This window comes from Hyla sarda, unplaced genomic scaffold (genome assembly GCF_029499605.1).
Source record: "Hyla sarda isolate aHylSar1 unplaced genomic scaffold, aHylSar1.hap1 scaffold_276, whole genome shotgun sequence".
NCBI classification, from domain to species: domain Eukaryota; kingdom Metazoa; phylum Chordata; class Amphibia; order Anura; family Hylidae; genus Hyla; species Hyla sarda.
Window position 1 is genome coordinate 217,200 of NW_026609461.1, and position 14,749 is coordinate 231,948.

Consider the following 14,749-nt stretch of genomic DNA (forward strand, 5'->3'; position numbering starts at 1 on the left):
CTGTGTGTGAGGTAATTAACGCTGTATATATACTGATAACACTGTGTGTGAGGTAATAACACTGTATATATACTGATAACACTCCATATGTGAGGTAATAACGCTGTATATATACTGATAACACTCCATGTGTGAGTTAATAACACTGTATATATACTGATAACACTCCATGTGTGAGGTAATAACACTGTGTGTGTGTATATATCTCTCTCCCCCTCTCTCTCTCCCTCTCCAAGAAAAAGTGCAAACGTGTCACACTAAAAAATGTGCGCAGAGGATGCGGTCTACCACTAAGCCTTTTTTCCAACAGGCCCCCCCCCCCCAACAAAACTTACCCTTCACCTCTCGGCCAAAAGGCACCTGCAAGGATCCAGGTTCGATGCCCCTTTTCGCCAAAGCTACTAAGGGGCCACAAATGCTCCTGGCTTCAATCTAGGCGTTAACCAAGGTATCAGCCAAGGAGCCGTATACTGATTGTATCTTGACCGAAGCCAAGATGCCCAGGGGGTGCAGGGAGGTGAGAAACCTAATGGCCACAAACACCACCCCTAGACCACCAGGAGGGACACCCAGAAGGATTACCCGCATCCTGACAATCCTGTGTACAAACAAAAACATGCAACGTGGCGCAGTGACATACAAAAAATAATAGATAAGTGAACGAGTGCAGATATACTGCCCGGATCTATAAAAATGTCCCTGATCCTAGCCAGAAGGCCGGGATACCGAGGGTGAGTGCCAGAGGGGAAGAGTATGGTGCAGTGCGTTCACTCAGTGAGCTCTAACACCCAACGAGTTTAGGCACCTCAGAGTCACCACTCCCCGAAGCACAAAATTACCTCGGCTCTACACCCCCCAACCTCATGGCGAGACCCGGAGGAAACAGGTCACATCAGGGCAGCTATTGAGCTAGTTATGTGGCACACTGCCCCCTACATCAATGGCAAAGACTAAACCACTGATAAGAAACAGATACTACACTTCATCTTAGGGGTAGGTTCACACTACGTTTTCCCCCATACGGGAGCGCATACGGCAGGGGGGAGCTAAAACCTCGCGCTCCCGTATGTCATTCATTTCAATGAGCCGACCGGAGTGAAACATTCGGTCCGGTTGGCTCATTTTTGCGCCGTATGCGCTTTTTACAACCGGACCTAAAACTGTGGTCAACCACGGTTTGAGGCCCGGTTGTAAAAGCGCATACGGCGCAAAAATGTGCCGACCGGAACCTAGAACGTTTCACTCCGGTCGGCTCATTGAAATGAATGACATACGGGAGCGCATAAAGGTATACGGGAGCGCGAGGTTTTTAGCTCCCCCCTGCCGTATGCGCTCCCGTATGAGGAGAAAAACGTAGTGTGAACCCAGCCTTAGCCAAAAGGAGAGGAGAGATTTATTCCTGCTCTGAACAGGTCCTGACATGGACAGAGGTGTCAGCAGAGAGCACTGCGGTCAGACTGGAAAAAACTACACAACTTCCTGTGGAGCATACACAGAAGTAATTTCAAATCTGTTTAACTTTTTGGCACCAGTTGATTTAAAATAAATAAAATGCCACCAGAGTACACTTTTAATATCCATTTTGACTCTGATTGGTCTTGAAAATGTCCTGCATATAAAGCAGGTTGGGCATCTTCCCGGCTCGCCTTCATCTGCAGGGTCAGCTCTTTGAGTGGCAGTTTCTTATCTACTATCAGATTGTTCATGAAAAGCAGAGAGGCCTTTTGGCTAAGATCACGTGTAGTACCTTTCCTGTTAGTTGGCGGTGTGGAAGACCACCAAGGCAGGATGGGGACCCACCCAGTAGGACGGGTATAGCACAGCAGTTGTCCCGATGAGACCTGTTCCCTGCTGGATCTGGCCATAAGGTCCTGGTGGAGTGAAGGCCGAGGTGCACAAGTGCCCTGGGAGTGGTGACCCCAGGGTGCCGGAATTCACTTGGGATTGGCAACCCCACTTGAAGGAAAGCAGATAGCATGCACTTTTTCTCTCCCTCTTCTGAGCACTCACCCTTGGTATCCCGGCTAGGATCGGGGAATTTTTATAGATCCGGTCGGATGTCCGGGCAGTATTACATACTGCACATCCACTTATTTATTATCTTTGTCACTGTGTCCACTTTTTTTTGTTCTGTTTGTCCACTAGGATTTGGTAGGGTGCTCGGTGCCCTTCTGGGTGTCCCTCCTGCCGGTCTAGGGGAGGTGTGTGTGGCCATCAGGTTCCTCACCTCCCCGCTATACCCCGTGGCAGGATGCCAAACCCGTTTTACTGGTTCCTTGGTGACAACCTGGTTAACGCCTAGTTGTCTGCCAGGAACACTTTCGGTCTCTGAGTAGCTTTGGTGAAAGGGGACATCGTACCTGGAACTTTGCAGGTGCCTTTTGGCCCGGAGATGAAGGGTTTGGTTTGTTCGGAGATGGGCGTGTGATAGGCTGCATCCTCGTGCACGTTTTTTTGTGTGAACACTTACACTTTTTACTTGCACTTGGGTGATCTGAGAGCACGTACCTGCCTAGTGGGAGATTAAACACTCCATGAGGGAAGGGAGCTGGTGATGGGGAACATAAGTGTGCACACCGTCCAGTATGGAATAAAGCGCCACCCCTGTGAAGAATCATACCATACACACTTCAGTTCTCGCAAGGCCTTGACCTCCTAGGCCCCAAAATATCCAAAAAAATAGAAAACCAGGCTCTCCCATACCACCAACAGTTATTTCTTCTTCTCTGCACAACACTACAATGGCAGAGCATCCGTGCTACCCCAAACTAGGGATCGACCGATTATCGGTATGGCCGATATTATCGGCCAGACAATCACGATTTTTGGGCATTATCGGTATCGGCAATTATCTTGCCGATAATGCCCCGACCCCCGCACCGCCCCCCACCGCACCGCAAGCGCCCCCCCTCGACCCACCGCAACTGCGTCGCACCCACCCCCCCCCCCCCCGTGATGCTAGGCGGTATACCGGTATGGATTTTTGCCCATTACCGCTATACCGGTCGGGCCCCTCCCCCCACCCTCCGAGTCAATAAAAAAATTAAACTTACCCGTAATGGGGGTGGTCCGGGCTATCCATCCTGTAGTGTCCAGCGGCATTCCGGGCTGTCCTCCTTCTCCGGGGGTCCTCTTCTCCACTCCGGGCAGGCTCCGGCCTAGTACGCTGCATAGACGCCGCTATGCCGTGACGTCAGGTGCGTCGCTGCGCACACGGGCGTCACTGCGCAGCGGCGTCTATGCAGCGTACTAGGCTGGAGCCTGCCCGGAGTGGAAAAGATGACCGCCAGAGAAGAAGGACAGCCCGGACCCGGACCATCCGGAACGCCCCCAGACACTACATGAACGATGGATGGATGGCCCCGGACCACCCTGACAGGTAGGGGGAGAGAAGCGGGTGGTGGGTGGCGGCGGCCTATGGCCCCGCAAAAGCCACTGCAGATCATTGATTTAAAGCGCCCGCTTTACATCAATGATCTGTAGGTGTCGCAGGGGGTTAAATAGCCGATAACTTATACCGGAATATCGGTATAAGTTATCGGCTCTAAAAAAACCGATATCGGTCGATCCCTACCCCAAACCTAGGAGTCCTGGCATAGTGTTCAAAGCCCCAAACGACCCCACAACTAGCTTTTTCTCCCTAGCGATTTGATCCTGCACAAGAAGATTAAATGCATTTGGCTGTGATTAGGGCTCTATGTGTGCGGAGAAGCGTTTTCATAGTTTGGACTCTTTGTTCCTTTAGATTTTTGGACCTCTCTATAGGTGAATAGTAGGGCGATTTTAGAATGCTCCTCTTCTGCAGCAAAAATTGTGGGTCAGATATTCATAGTGCCACTTGGGCTTCACCGTGTACTTTCCTCCGCAAGTACCGGCTGATGTCCTCGCTAAGACTGCATTCACATCTCCTTTTTACACTATGAGTACCGTATCCGGCTGGGGGAGGGGCAAACCAAGCTCTCCCATACCCCAGCCAGACCAGCGCTGAACTCCATTCACTTTAATGAGCCGACCGGAGTCAAACGGTAATTCCAGTCGGCTCATTTTTGACCCGTATGTGGTTTCCTGCTGGTTTTAGGTCCGGTCACAAAACTGGATACGGTGTCAAAAAATGAGCCGACCGTTTCACTCCGGTCGGCTCATTAACCTCCTGAGCGGTTATCCCGAGCGTGACTCGGGGTTAATTTTCCCTGCCAGGATCGGTAACCCTGAGTCACGCTCGGGGTAGAATTGCAGAGTTCCCGGCCGGGCTGCATGATATATCGCAAAAGCAATGCGATATAGCGATGCAGCCCCCCGGGGAAAACATGCGATTATCTGCTCGGGTCGGCTCCCGTGGCAGGTAAAGAAAAATACTAAAAGTCAGTGTTTCCCTACCAGGGGGCCTCCAGCTGTTGCAAAACTACAACTCTCAGCATGCCCGAACAGCCAAAGGCTGTCCAGGCATGCTGGGGAGTGGTAGTTTCACAACAGCTGGAGGCCCCCCTGTTAGAAAAACACTGAGCTAAGTGTAAAAGGAAAAAGGAGTAAAATAAAAATAAAAAATCCTTTTGCTCACCTAGTCCCGATCCCTGCAGATGCCGATCCCCTCCGTGCGGTCCGGGGTGTCCTCTCTTCACTATTCATCTTACAGGACCTTTCACTTTTCAGCCAATCACAGGCCGCAGTGGTGTAAAGCCTGTGATTGGCTGAAGGGGAAAGGGCTTGTTCTGCAGCAAATACACTAGGTATGAAATCTGCCGGCAAACCCAGTGTATACTGCTGCAGGACAAGGGGGGGGATGGGGGGGGGGGGAGGAATGTGACAGGGGGAGGGGATGTGACAAGGGGGGGGGGGGAGGAATGTGACAGGGGGGAGGGGATGTGACAAGGGGGGGGGGGGGGGGGGAGAGAATGTGCCGGAGGAGATGTGACAAGGGGGGATGGGGGGGGGGGGAGGAATGTGACAGGGGGAGGGGATGTGACAAGGGGGGGGGGGAGGAATGTGACAGGGGGAGGGGATGTGACAAGGGGGGGGGGGGGGGGGGGGTGAGAGAATGTGCCGGAGGAGATGTGAAATTCAATGCAAAAAATTGCACCGCTTTTGGTACAAATTTCCAGACAGAATCATACCGCCAGGGAGGTTAAAGTGAATGGAGTTCAGCGCTGGTCTGGCTGGGGTACGGGGGAGCCTGGTTTGCCCCCTCCCCCAGCCGGCACCCGTAGTGTAAAAACAAGATGTGAATGCAGCCTAACACAATAGTAGACGAGTGCTAGAGGTGGCATCTACCCAGCCAGGCAGCGGAGCACACACTTTCCCACAATCCCCCCCCCCCCCCCATAGGAGACCAACTTCGATTACCTGCATTTAAACTTTTGATTTGCACTTAAGTTTTTTTTACTCCTCACCAAATAGCCAGAACGCTTTTCGATTCTCCACCTACAGACCCATATCAGACTTGTTTTTTGCACTGCCAATTGTACATTGTAATGACATCATTTTACCACAAAATCTACGGTGAAACAAAAAAAATTATTTGTGGAGCAAATAACAAATTTATAGGTTTTATTTCACTACTTAAAAAAATAACTTGGTATAAAAAAAAAATTGATATCTTAAATAGTTATATTTTTCCCTATACAGGGATGTATTTTTTTCGGGTACTATTTTTGTTGTAATGGAGATTTTTGATCACTATTTTTATGATATGAAGTAACCAAAAATATAAAATTCTAGACTTTTTTTACGTGTACACCATTGAACACGTGTTTTGCTCGTCTGCACAGTTATCCGGATGCAAATGGAACAACAAACAAGTTTTCACAAGATGACCATTTCCTACTATTTACTTGCTGAGGTTATGTTGACAGTTTTTCGGCTGTTTTTTTTTTTTGCAGCAGTAAAAAAAAATAAAACATGCACATTAACCCCCTTGGCTCGGGAGTAGAGTAGGCACGAGATGAGAGAACTTACAGTAAATTCAATTCGTCAGGAACTTCTCGGCTCGGCAGTTGATGACTTTTCCTGCATAAATTAGTTCAGCTTTCAGGTGCTCCCGTGGGCTGGAGAAGGTGGATACAGTCCTAGGAGACTCTTTCCTAAGAATGTATCCACCTTTTCCAACCCACCGGAGCACCTGAAGGCTGAACTAATTTACGCAGGATAAGTCATCAACTGCCGAGCCGAGAAGTTTGTGACGAATTGAATTTACTGTAAGTTCGCTCATCTCTAGTAGGCACCATAGCCAGCAGATCCCTACTGCTATCAATAGATAAATACTTATAAAAGAATATGATGATTTTTTTTATAACTGTGAAAACGCCGTCTTACAGCTAAACCAATATTTCAGTGCATTCACACGCACGTTCCATGTCCCAGTAAGCCACGCTCCTTATCAGTATGTCGAAACACGTGGCACAAGTCACGTCAGCTGATTGTTGGTGCATTTGGGACAGTAAATCTCCTGTATATTCCTCCTTACTGAGAAGGTACCGACCCCTACATTATTTTCCCACTCGGTATTATCAACCCAAACTACCAGGGGGAACAAACTGTGTAGGACCCGATCTACGGTATAATCTTGTGATGGACCCGATCTACGGTATAATCTTGTGATGGACCCCGATCTACGGTATAATCTTGTGATGGACCCCCGATCTACGGTATAATCTTGTGATGGACCCCAGATCTACGGTATAATCTTGTGATGGACCCCGATCTACGGTATAATCTTGTGATGGACCCCCGATCTACGGTATAATCTTGTGATGGACCCCGATCTACGGTATAATCTTGTGATGGACCCCGATCTACGGTATAATCTTGTGATGGACCCCGATCTACGGTATAATCTTGTGATGGACCCCGATCTACGGTATAATCTTGTGATGGACCCCGATCTACGGTATAATCTTGTGATGGACCCCGATCTACGGTATAATCTTGTGATGGACCCCCGATCTACGGTATAATCTTGTGATGGACCCAGATCTACGGTATAATCTTGTGATGGACCCCGATCTACGGTATAATCTTGTGATGGACCCCGATCTACGGTATAATCTTGTGATGGACCCCGATCTACGGTATAATCTTGTGATGGACCCAGATCTACGGTATAATCTTGTGATGGACCCAGATCTACGGTATAATGTTGAAATTGCCACAATCAAAATCTCTGAAATTAACCTATGGGAATTACAGGATCATTCTTCTATGTCTGTATGTAAAAGTTCTGAGCTTGGCTGTCAGGGCTGCATGTGGGAAGGACTGTGTGTTATTGGCTGGATGAGATCTGAACTAGAGAAGCCTAGTCTGTTACCCCCCCCCATCACCCTCAGATTGTGCTGCTCATTTTTTTGCGCCACAATCTGTAGTTTTTTGTTCTCCATAATTTTTGCATATATTAGACTTTTTGACCCCCTTTAATTTTTTTCTGATAGGAGAGTCTTCAATTCCAGCTTGTTTATACCACCCACTGTGTGGGATGAATTAGGTTTTATTAGTTCTGCATACTAATATCAAATGTGTGAAAAAAAGTAGGAAGTGCTCTCGAATCACCCAAAGTGCAAGAAAAAGTGCAAATGTGTTACACTACAAAAACGTGCACAAAGGATGCGGTCTATCGCAAGCCCTTCTCCGATAGGAGAGAGCCCCCCCAACAAACCTTACCCTTCACCTCCGGACCAAAAGGTACCTGCAAGGTTCCAGGTTCGATGTCCCTTTTCGCCGAAGGGACCACAAATTCTCCCAGCATCCCCTTTGTCGTTTGCCAATGTATCTTCCTGCAGAGCCGTTAACAGTCGGTACCCTGCCCATGCAGGAGTACTCAGGGTTTTTGCAGGGAGGTGAGGAACCTGATTGCCACACACACCTCCCCTAGACCGCTAGGAGGGACACTCAGAAGGACTACCGCATCCTGACAATCCTATGTACACACTGCATGCAAAAAGTGACCGTGACAAAAATAAATAAGTGAATGTGCGCAGGTATACTGCCCGGACATCCGGCCGGATCTATAAAAATTTCTCTGATCCTAGGCCGGGAATCAAGGTGAGTGCCACAAGGTGAAGAGATCATGGTGCCCGTGTTTCAACTCAGTGAGCTAATACTTCCAGTGAGTTTTGGCACCTAGGGGGTCACCACTCCCCGAGGCACTAAAGTACCTCGGTTCTAGACCCGCTCAGCCTCATGGAGAGACCAGGAAGGAACAGGTCACATCAGACTAGCAGTCAAGTTGATTTCTCAGAACCAGCCCCGGTACACCTGTCCCCTGCATGCAGCACCCATCCCCACTGGTGCATCTGCTCACTGGCTTAAACGGCTAAGAACATATACTACACTTGATCTTAGCCAAGAGGCCGAGAAGCTGTGATTGCTGACACACAATTTTTATCTAAGAGTCGAGGAACGTGCTCTCGAATCACCCAAAGTGCAAACGTGTTACACAAAAAAAACGTGCACAAAGGATGCGGTCTATCGCAAGCCCTTCCCCGATAGGTGAGGGGCCCCCCAACAAACCTTACCCTTCGTCTCCGGACCAAAAAGGTACCTGTGAGGTTCCATTTTCGATGTCCCTTTTCGCCGAAGCTACTAAGGGACCACAAATGCTCCCGGCATCCCCCTTGGCGTTAGCCAAGGTATCTGCCTGTAGAGCCGATAATGGTCGGTACCCAGCCAAAGCAGGACTACCCGGGATGTTTGCAGGGAGGTGCAGAACCTAATGGCCACACACCTCCCCTAGACCGCCAGGAGGGACCCCCAGAAGAGCTACCGCATCCTGACAAATCCTGTGGACACACAACACGCAAAAAGTGACAAAAATAAATAAATAAGTGAATGTGCAGATATACTGCCCGGACATCCGGACAGATCTATAAAAGTTTCTCTGATCCTAGCCAGAAGGCCGGGAATCAAGAGGTGAGTGCCACAAGGTGAAGAGATCATGGTGCCCGTGCTTCCACTCAGTGAGCCGGTCCTCCCAGTGAGTTTCAGCACCTCAGGGTCACCACTCCCCGAGGCACTAAAGAACTTCGGCTCTAGACCCCCTCAGCCTCATGGTGAGACCCGGAGGAAACAGGTCACAACAGGGCAACCGTCGAGCAGATTCCTCAGAACCAGCCCCGAAACACCCTGGTACACCTGCCAGCTTCATGCAGCACCCAGCCCCACACCGGCGTTACTGCCCACCGGCATGAAACTGTTAACAGATACTACACTTGAGAAGTGATGATTGCTGACACACATTAATGCAACACATGACCGCAGCATCTGGAGATTGGGCTGGGTTCACATGAATGGAATCTCCTGAGATCCCAAGGGTGGCCAGTACCGACATCAGTCATTGCTAGCACCGCCCGGACTGCAGTGTCTTCCCTTCAGGCAGCCCTGCATTTCTGAGTGGTTCCACTAAAAGGATTTGTTTTTGCAGATTGGCTCAGAAATACATTGTTGGCTATGGGGAAGACCGTGCAGACTACTGTTGGCACTGGCCGCCCATCAGGATCTCCAGCCACAATTCCAGCCTTAAACTGTCGGGACTAGACTGAAGTCCTATCCAAGCTGTTGCTGGTGAGTGTCAGCTGTAAGATACAGCCGACACACGCCAAGTGGGCTCCGTTCCATATACATTAAGCACCCATCAGACATAAAACATGTTTAGGCGGTCAGTAAGAGGTGAAAGGATTCTGAACAGCTGACAATCGTGATAACATCACAGTCTCGGTCCCCGTATGGTCTACGTTTATGGAGCCGTTTCCTGCATAGACTGAAGAGTAAATCCTCTGGATATAAAGTAATGTACACCGTCTTGTTCACCAGCGTCTCATCTCCAAATACGAACAAATGATGTGGTGGCCACCACAGAACATCCCCCTTCATATAGTGACATCTCATGGAATAGACTGACACCACCGATACTGGATCACTACAAATGTTTATTCAGAAGCCCGGTTCTTAGAAAAAAAGACGAAATACAATGAAATAAATCCCGGCATCCCCCCCCTCCCCCACAGCTGATGAGTGCAGCGCCCTCCACTGCCAACTCCAGTCACTGAAAACTCCCACAACATGGAATAAAAACAGAGGCTCAGAATCGTCCCGACCTCTCCCGGTCTCTGGACCTCCGTCGATCTCTGTCACGTCCTCCTCCGCCACCACCACCGCCGCCGCCGCCTCCACCTCCTCGTCCGCGGTCTCTAGAACGAGAGCGGCGTTCACGGGATCTGGAACGGGAGCGATGCCTGAAAGAGAATAATGAAGTTCATGAAATGTGAGGTATGAGGAATGTGGCTTCCCTAGCGTGATACCCAAGAGATAGGTGAACGGTGTCAACATGACACCTGTACAAAGCAGAACTGATCCTCATGACTGCTCCGCTCACTGATCATTGACCTGAGCCGACTGTACAAAGCAGAGCATTTTTTTGAAGCTGTCTATTGAATCAGTGAAGTCCAATCTAAATAGATGAGAAAGCAACAGCGTTTGGCCGCAGAGCCCCTCTCCCCCTTACACAAGTGGCCGCAGAGCCCCTCTCCCCCTTACACAAGTGGCCACAGAGCCCCTCTCCCCCTACACAAGTGGCCGCAGAGCCCCTCTCCCCCCACACAAGTGGCCGCAGAGCCCCTCTCCCCCCACACAAGTGGCCGCAGAGCCCCTCTCCCCCCACACAAGTGGCCGCAGAGCCCCTCTCCCCCCCACCCAAGTGGCCGCAGAGCCCCTCTCCCCCCCACCCAAGTGGCCGCAGAGCCCCTCTCCCCCCACCCAAGTGGCCGCAGAGCCCCTCTCCCCCCACCCAAGTGGCCGCAGAGCCCCTCTCCCCCCACACAAGTGGCCGCAGAGCCCCTCTCCCCCCACACAAGTGGCCGCAGAGCCCCTCTCCCCCCACACGTGTGGCCGCAGAGCCCCTCTCCCCCCCACACGTGTGGCCGCAGAGCCCCTCTCCCCCCACACGTGTGGCCGCAGAGCCCCTCTCCCCCCCACACGTGTGGCCGCAGAGCCCCTCTCCCCCCACACGTGTGGCCGCAGAGCCCCTCTCCCCCCACACGTGGCCGCAGAGCCCCTCTCCCCCTACACGTGGCCGCAGAGCCCCTCTCCCCCTACACGTGGCCGCAGAGCCCCTCTCCCCCTACACGTGGCCGCAGAGCCCCTCTCCCCCACACGTGGCCGCAGAGCCCCTCTCCCCCTACACGTGGCCACAGAGCCCCTCTCCTCCTACACGTGGCCACAGAGCCCCTCTCCAACACGTGGCTGCAGAGCCCCTCTCCCCCTACAGGTAGCCGCAGAGCCCCTCTCCCCCTACACGTGGCCGCAGAGCCCCTCTCCCCCTACACGTGGCCGCAGAGCCCCTCTCCCCCTACAGGTAGCCGCAGAGCCCCTCTCCCCCTACAAGTGCCCGCAGAGCCCCTCTCCTCCTACACGTGGCCACAGAGCCCCTCTCCCCCTACAAGTGCCCGCAGAGCCCCTCTCCTCCTACACGTGGCCGCAGAGCCCCTCTCCCCCTACACGTGGCCGCAGAGCCCCTCTCCCCCTACACGTGGCCGCAGAGCCCCTCTCCCCCTACACGTGGCCGCAGAGCCCCTCTCCCCCTACACGTGGCCGCAGAGCCCCTCTCCTCACTGCAGGGCCCTTCCTAGGGCTGTGAGTTATAAGGGCACTTGCTCACTGCTATGAGTAAATATATGTTGCAGATTTTAATGTAAACTAAATGGCTGAACACAGCTTCAAATCTGCAGCATCAGATATGCCCAGGATTGTGTATGTGAATAAAGCCTTAATCTCCATATAACGAGCAGAGATGGTCATGTGATCTTACTTCTTCCTACGTCGGCCGTATAGTTCTCTCCGGAGCTCCCGGGATATGGGCTTCAGATGCATGAAGTTACAGAAGCCCCCACGTGTACACTCCCTAAAAACAGAAAACAAAAATAAGACACAGGGAGCCCTTCATGAACCCCCCAGGCCCTACACAACACCCCCTCCCCTACATGAACCCCCCCCAGCCCTACACAACACCCCCTCCCCTTCATGAACCCCCCCCAGCCCTACACAACACCCCCTCCCCTACATGAACCCCCCCCAGCCCTACACAACACCCCCTCCCCTTCATGAACCCCCCCCCAGCCCTACACAACACCCCCTCCCCTACATGAACCCCCCCCCAGCCCTACACAACACCCCCCTCCCCTTCATGAACCCCCCCCAGCCCTACACAACACCTCCCCTTCATGAACCCCCCCAGGCCCTACACAACACCCCCTCCCCTACATGAACCCCCCCCCAGCCCTACACAACACCCCCTCCCCTACATGAACCCCCCCCCCAGCCCTACACAACACCCCCTCCCCTACATGAACCCCCCCAGGCCCTACACAACACCCCCTCCCCTACATGAACCCCCCCCCCTACATGAACCCCCCCCCCCCAAGCCCTACACAACACCCCCTCCCCTACATGAACCCCCCCAGGCCCTACACAACACCCCCTCCCCTACATGAACCCCCCCCCCAGCCCTACACAACACCCCCTCCCCTTCATGAACCCCCCCAGGCCCTACACAACACCCCCTCCCCTTCATGAACCCCCCAGCCCTACACAACACCCCCTCCCCTACATGTACCCTGAACCCCACAAAACACCCCCTTCCCCTTCATGAATCCCCCCAGCCCTACACAACACCCCCTCCCCTTCATGAAACCCCCCCTAGCCCTACACAACACCCCCTCCCCTTCATGAACCCCACCAGCCCTACACAACACCCCCTCCCCTACATGTACCCCGAACCCCACCAGCCCTACACAACACCCCCTCCCCTACATGTACCCCGAACCCCACCAACCCTACACAACACCCCCCTCCCCTTCATGAACCCCACCAGCCCTACACAACACCCCCCTCCCCTTCATGAACCCCACCAGCCCTACACAACACCCCCTCCCCTTCATGAACCCCACCAGCCCTACACAACACCCCCTCCCCTTCATGTACCCCGAACCCCACCAGCCCTACACAACACCCCCTCCCCTACATGTACCCCGAACCCCACCAACCCTACACAACACCCCCCTCCCCTTCATGAACCCCCCCCCAGCCCTACACAACACCCCCTCCCCTTCATGAACCCCACCAGCCCTACACAACACCCCCTCCCCTTCATGAACCCCACCAGCCCTACACAACACCCCCTCCCCTTCATGAACCCCCCCAGCCCTACACAACACCCCTCCCCTTCATGTACCCCGAACCCCACCAGCCCTACACAACCCCCCCCCCAGCCCTACACAACACCCCCTCCCCTTCATGAACCCCCCCAGCCCTACACAACACCCCCTCCCCTACATGTACCCCCCAGCCCTACACAACACCCCCTCCCCTTCATGAACCCCACCAGCCCTACACAACACCCCCTCCCCTTCATGAACCCCACCAGCCCTACACAACACCCCCTCCCCTTCATGAACCCCCCCAGCCCTACACAACACCCCCTCCCCTACATGTACCCTGAACCCCACACAACACCCCCTTCCCCTTCATGAATCCCCCCAGCCCTACACAACACCCCCTCCCCTTCATGAAACCCCCCCTAGCCCTACACAACACCCCCTCCCCTTCATGAACCCCACCAGCCCTACACAACACCCCCTCCCCTTCATGAACCCCCCAGCCCTACACAACACCCCCTCCCCTACATGTACCCTGAACCCCACACAACACCCCCTTCCCCTTCATGAATCCCCCAGCCCTACACAACACCCCCTCCCCTTCATGAAACCCCCCCTAGCCCTACACAACACCCCCTCCCCTTCATGAACCCCACCAGCCCTACACAACACCCCCTCCCCTACATGTACCCCGAACCCCACCAGCCCTACACAACACCCCCTCCCCTACATGTACCCGAACCCCACCAACCCTACACAACACCCCCCTCCCCTTCATGAACCCCACCAGCCCTACACAACACCCCCCTCCCCTTCATGAACCCCACCAGCCCTACACAACACCCCCTCCCCTTCATGAACCCCACCAGCCCTACACAACACCCCCTCCCCTTCATGAACCCCACCAGCCCTACACAACACCCCCTCCCCTTCATGTACCCCGAACCCCACCAGCCCTACACAACACCCCCTCCCCTACATGTACCCCGAACCCCACCAACCCTACACAACACCCCCCTCCCCTTCATGAACCCCCCCCCCAGCCCTACACAACACCCCCTCCCCTTCATGTACCCCACCAGCCCTACACAACACCCCCTCCCCTTCATGAACCCCACCAGCCCTACACAACACCCCCTCCCCTTCATGAACCCCACCAGCCCTACACAACACCCCCTCCCCTTCATGAACCCCCCCAGCCCTACACAACACCCCCTCCCCTTCATGTACCCCGAACCCCACCAGCCCTACACAACCCCCCCCCCAGCCCTACACAACACCCCCTCCCCTTCATGAACCCCCCCCAGCCCTACACAACACCCCCTCCCCTACATGTACCCCCCAGCCCTACACAACACCCCCTCCCCTTCATGAACCCCACCAGCCCTACACAACACCCCCTCCCCTTCATGAACCCCACCAGCCCTACACAACACCCCCTCCCCTTCATGAACCCCCCCAGCCCTACACAACACCCCCTCCCCTTCATGAACCCCACCAGCCCTACACAACACCCCCTCCCCTTCATGAACCCCACCAGCCCTACACAACACCCCCTCCCCTTCATGTACCCCACCAGCCCTACACAACACCCCCTCCCCTTCATGTACCCC

General features: G+C 53.6%; 1 protein-coding gene and 1 pseudogene across 2 annotated transcripts in view; both read right to left on the reverse strand.

Moving 5' to 3' along the window:
• Positions 1-8,111: 8,111 nt before the first annotated feature.
• Positions 8,112-8,351, reverse strand: LOC130325825 (U2 spliceosomal RNA; annotated as a pseudogene).
• A 1,578-nt stretch (positions 8,352-9,929) lies between these two features.
• The window catches only part of LOC130325821 (splicing factor U2AF 35 kDa subunit-like protein), a 50,432-nt gene continuing 45,612 nt past the window's right edge, over positions 9,930-14,749 (reverse strand). For both annotated transcript variants that reach the window (XM_056553326.1, XM_056553327.1), the window contains exons 7-8: positions 11,792-11,884; positions 9,930-10,220 (exon numbers count right to left, since the gene is read on the reverse strand). In XM_056553326.1, coding sequence (XP_056409301.1) covers positions 10,067-10,220; positions 11,792-11,884 — 247 coding nt within the window. In that variant the 3' untranslated portion in view covers positions 9,930-10,066. The remainder of the gene's footprint in view (positions 10,221-11,791; positions 11,885-14,749) is intronic.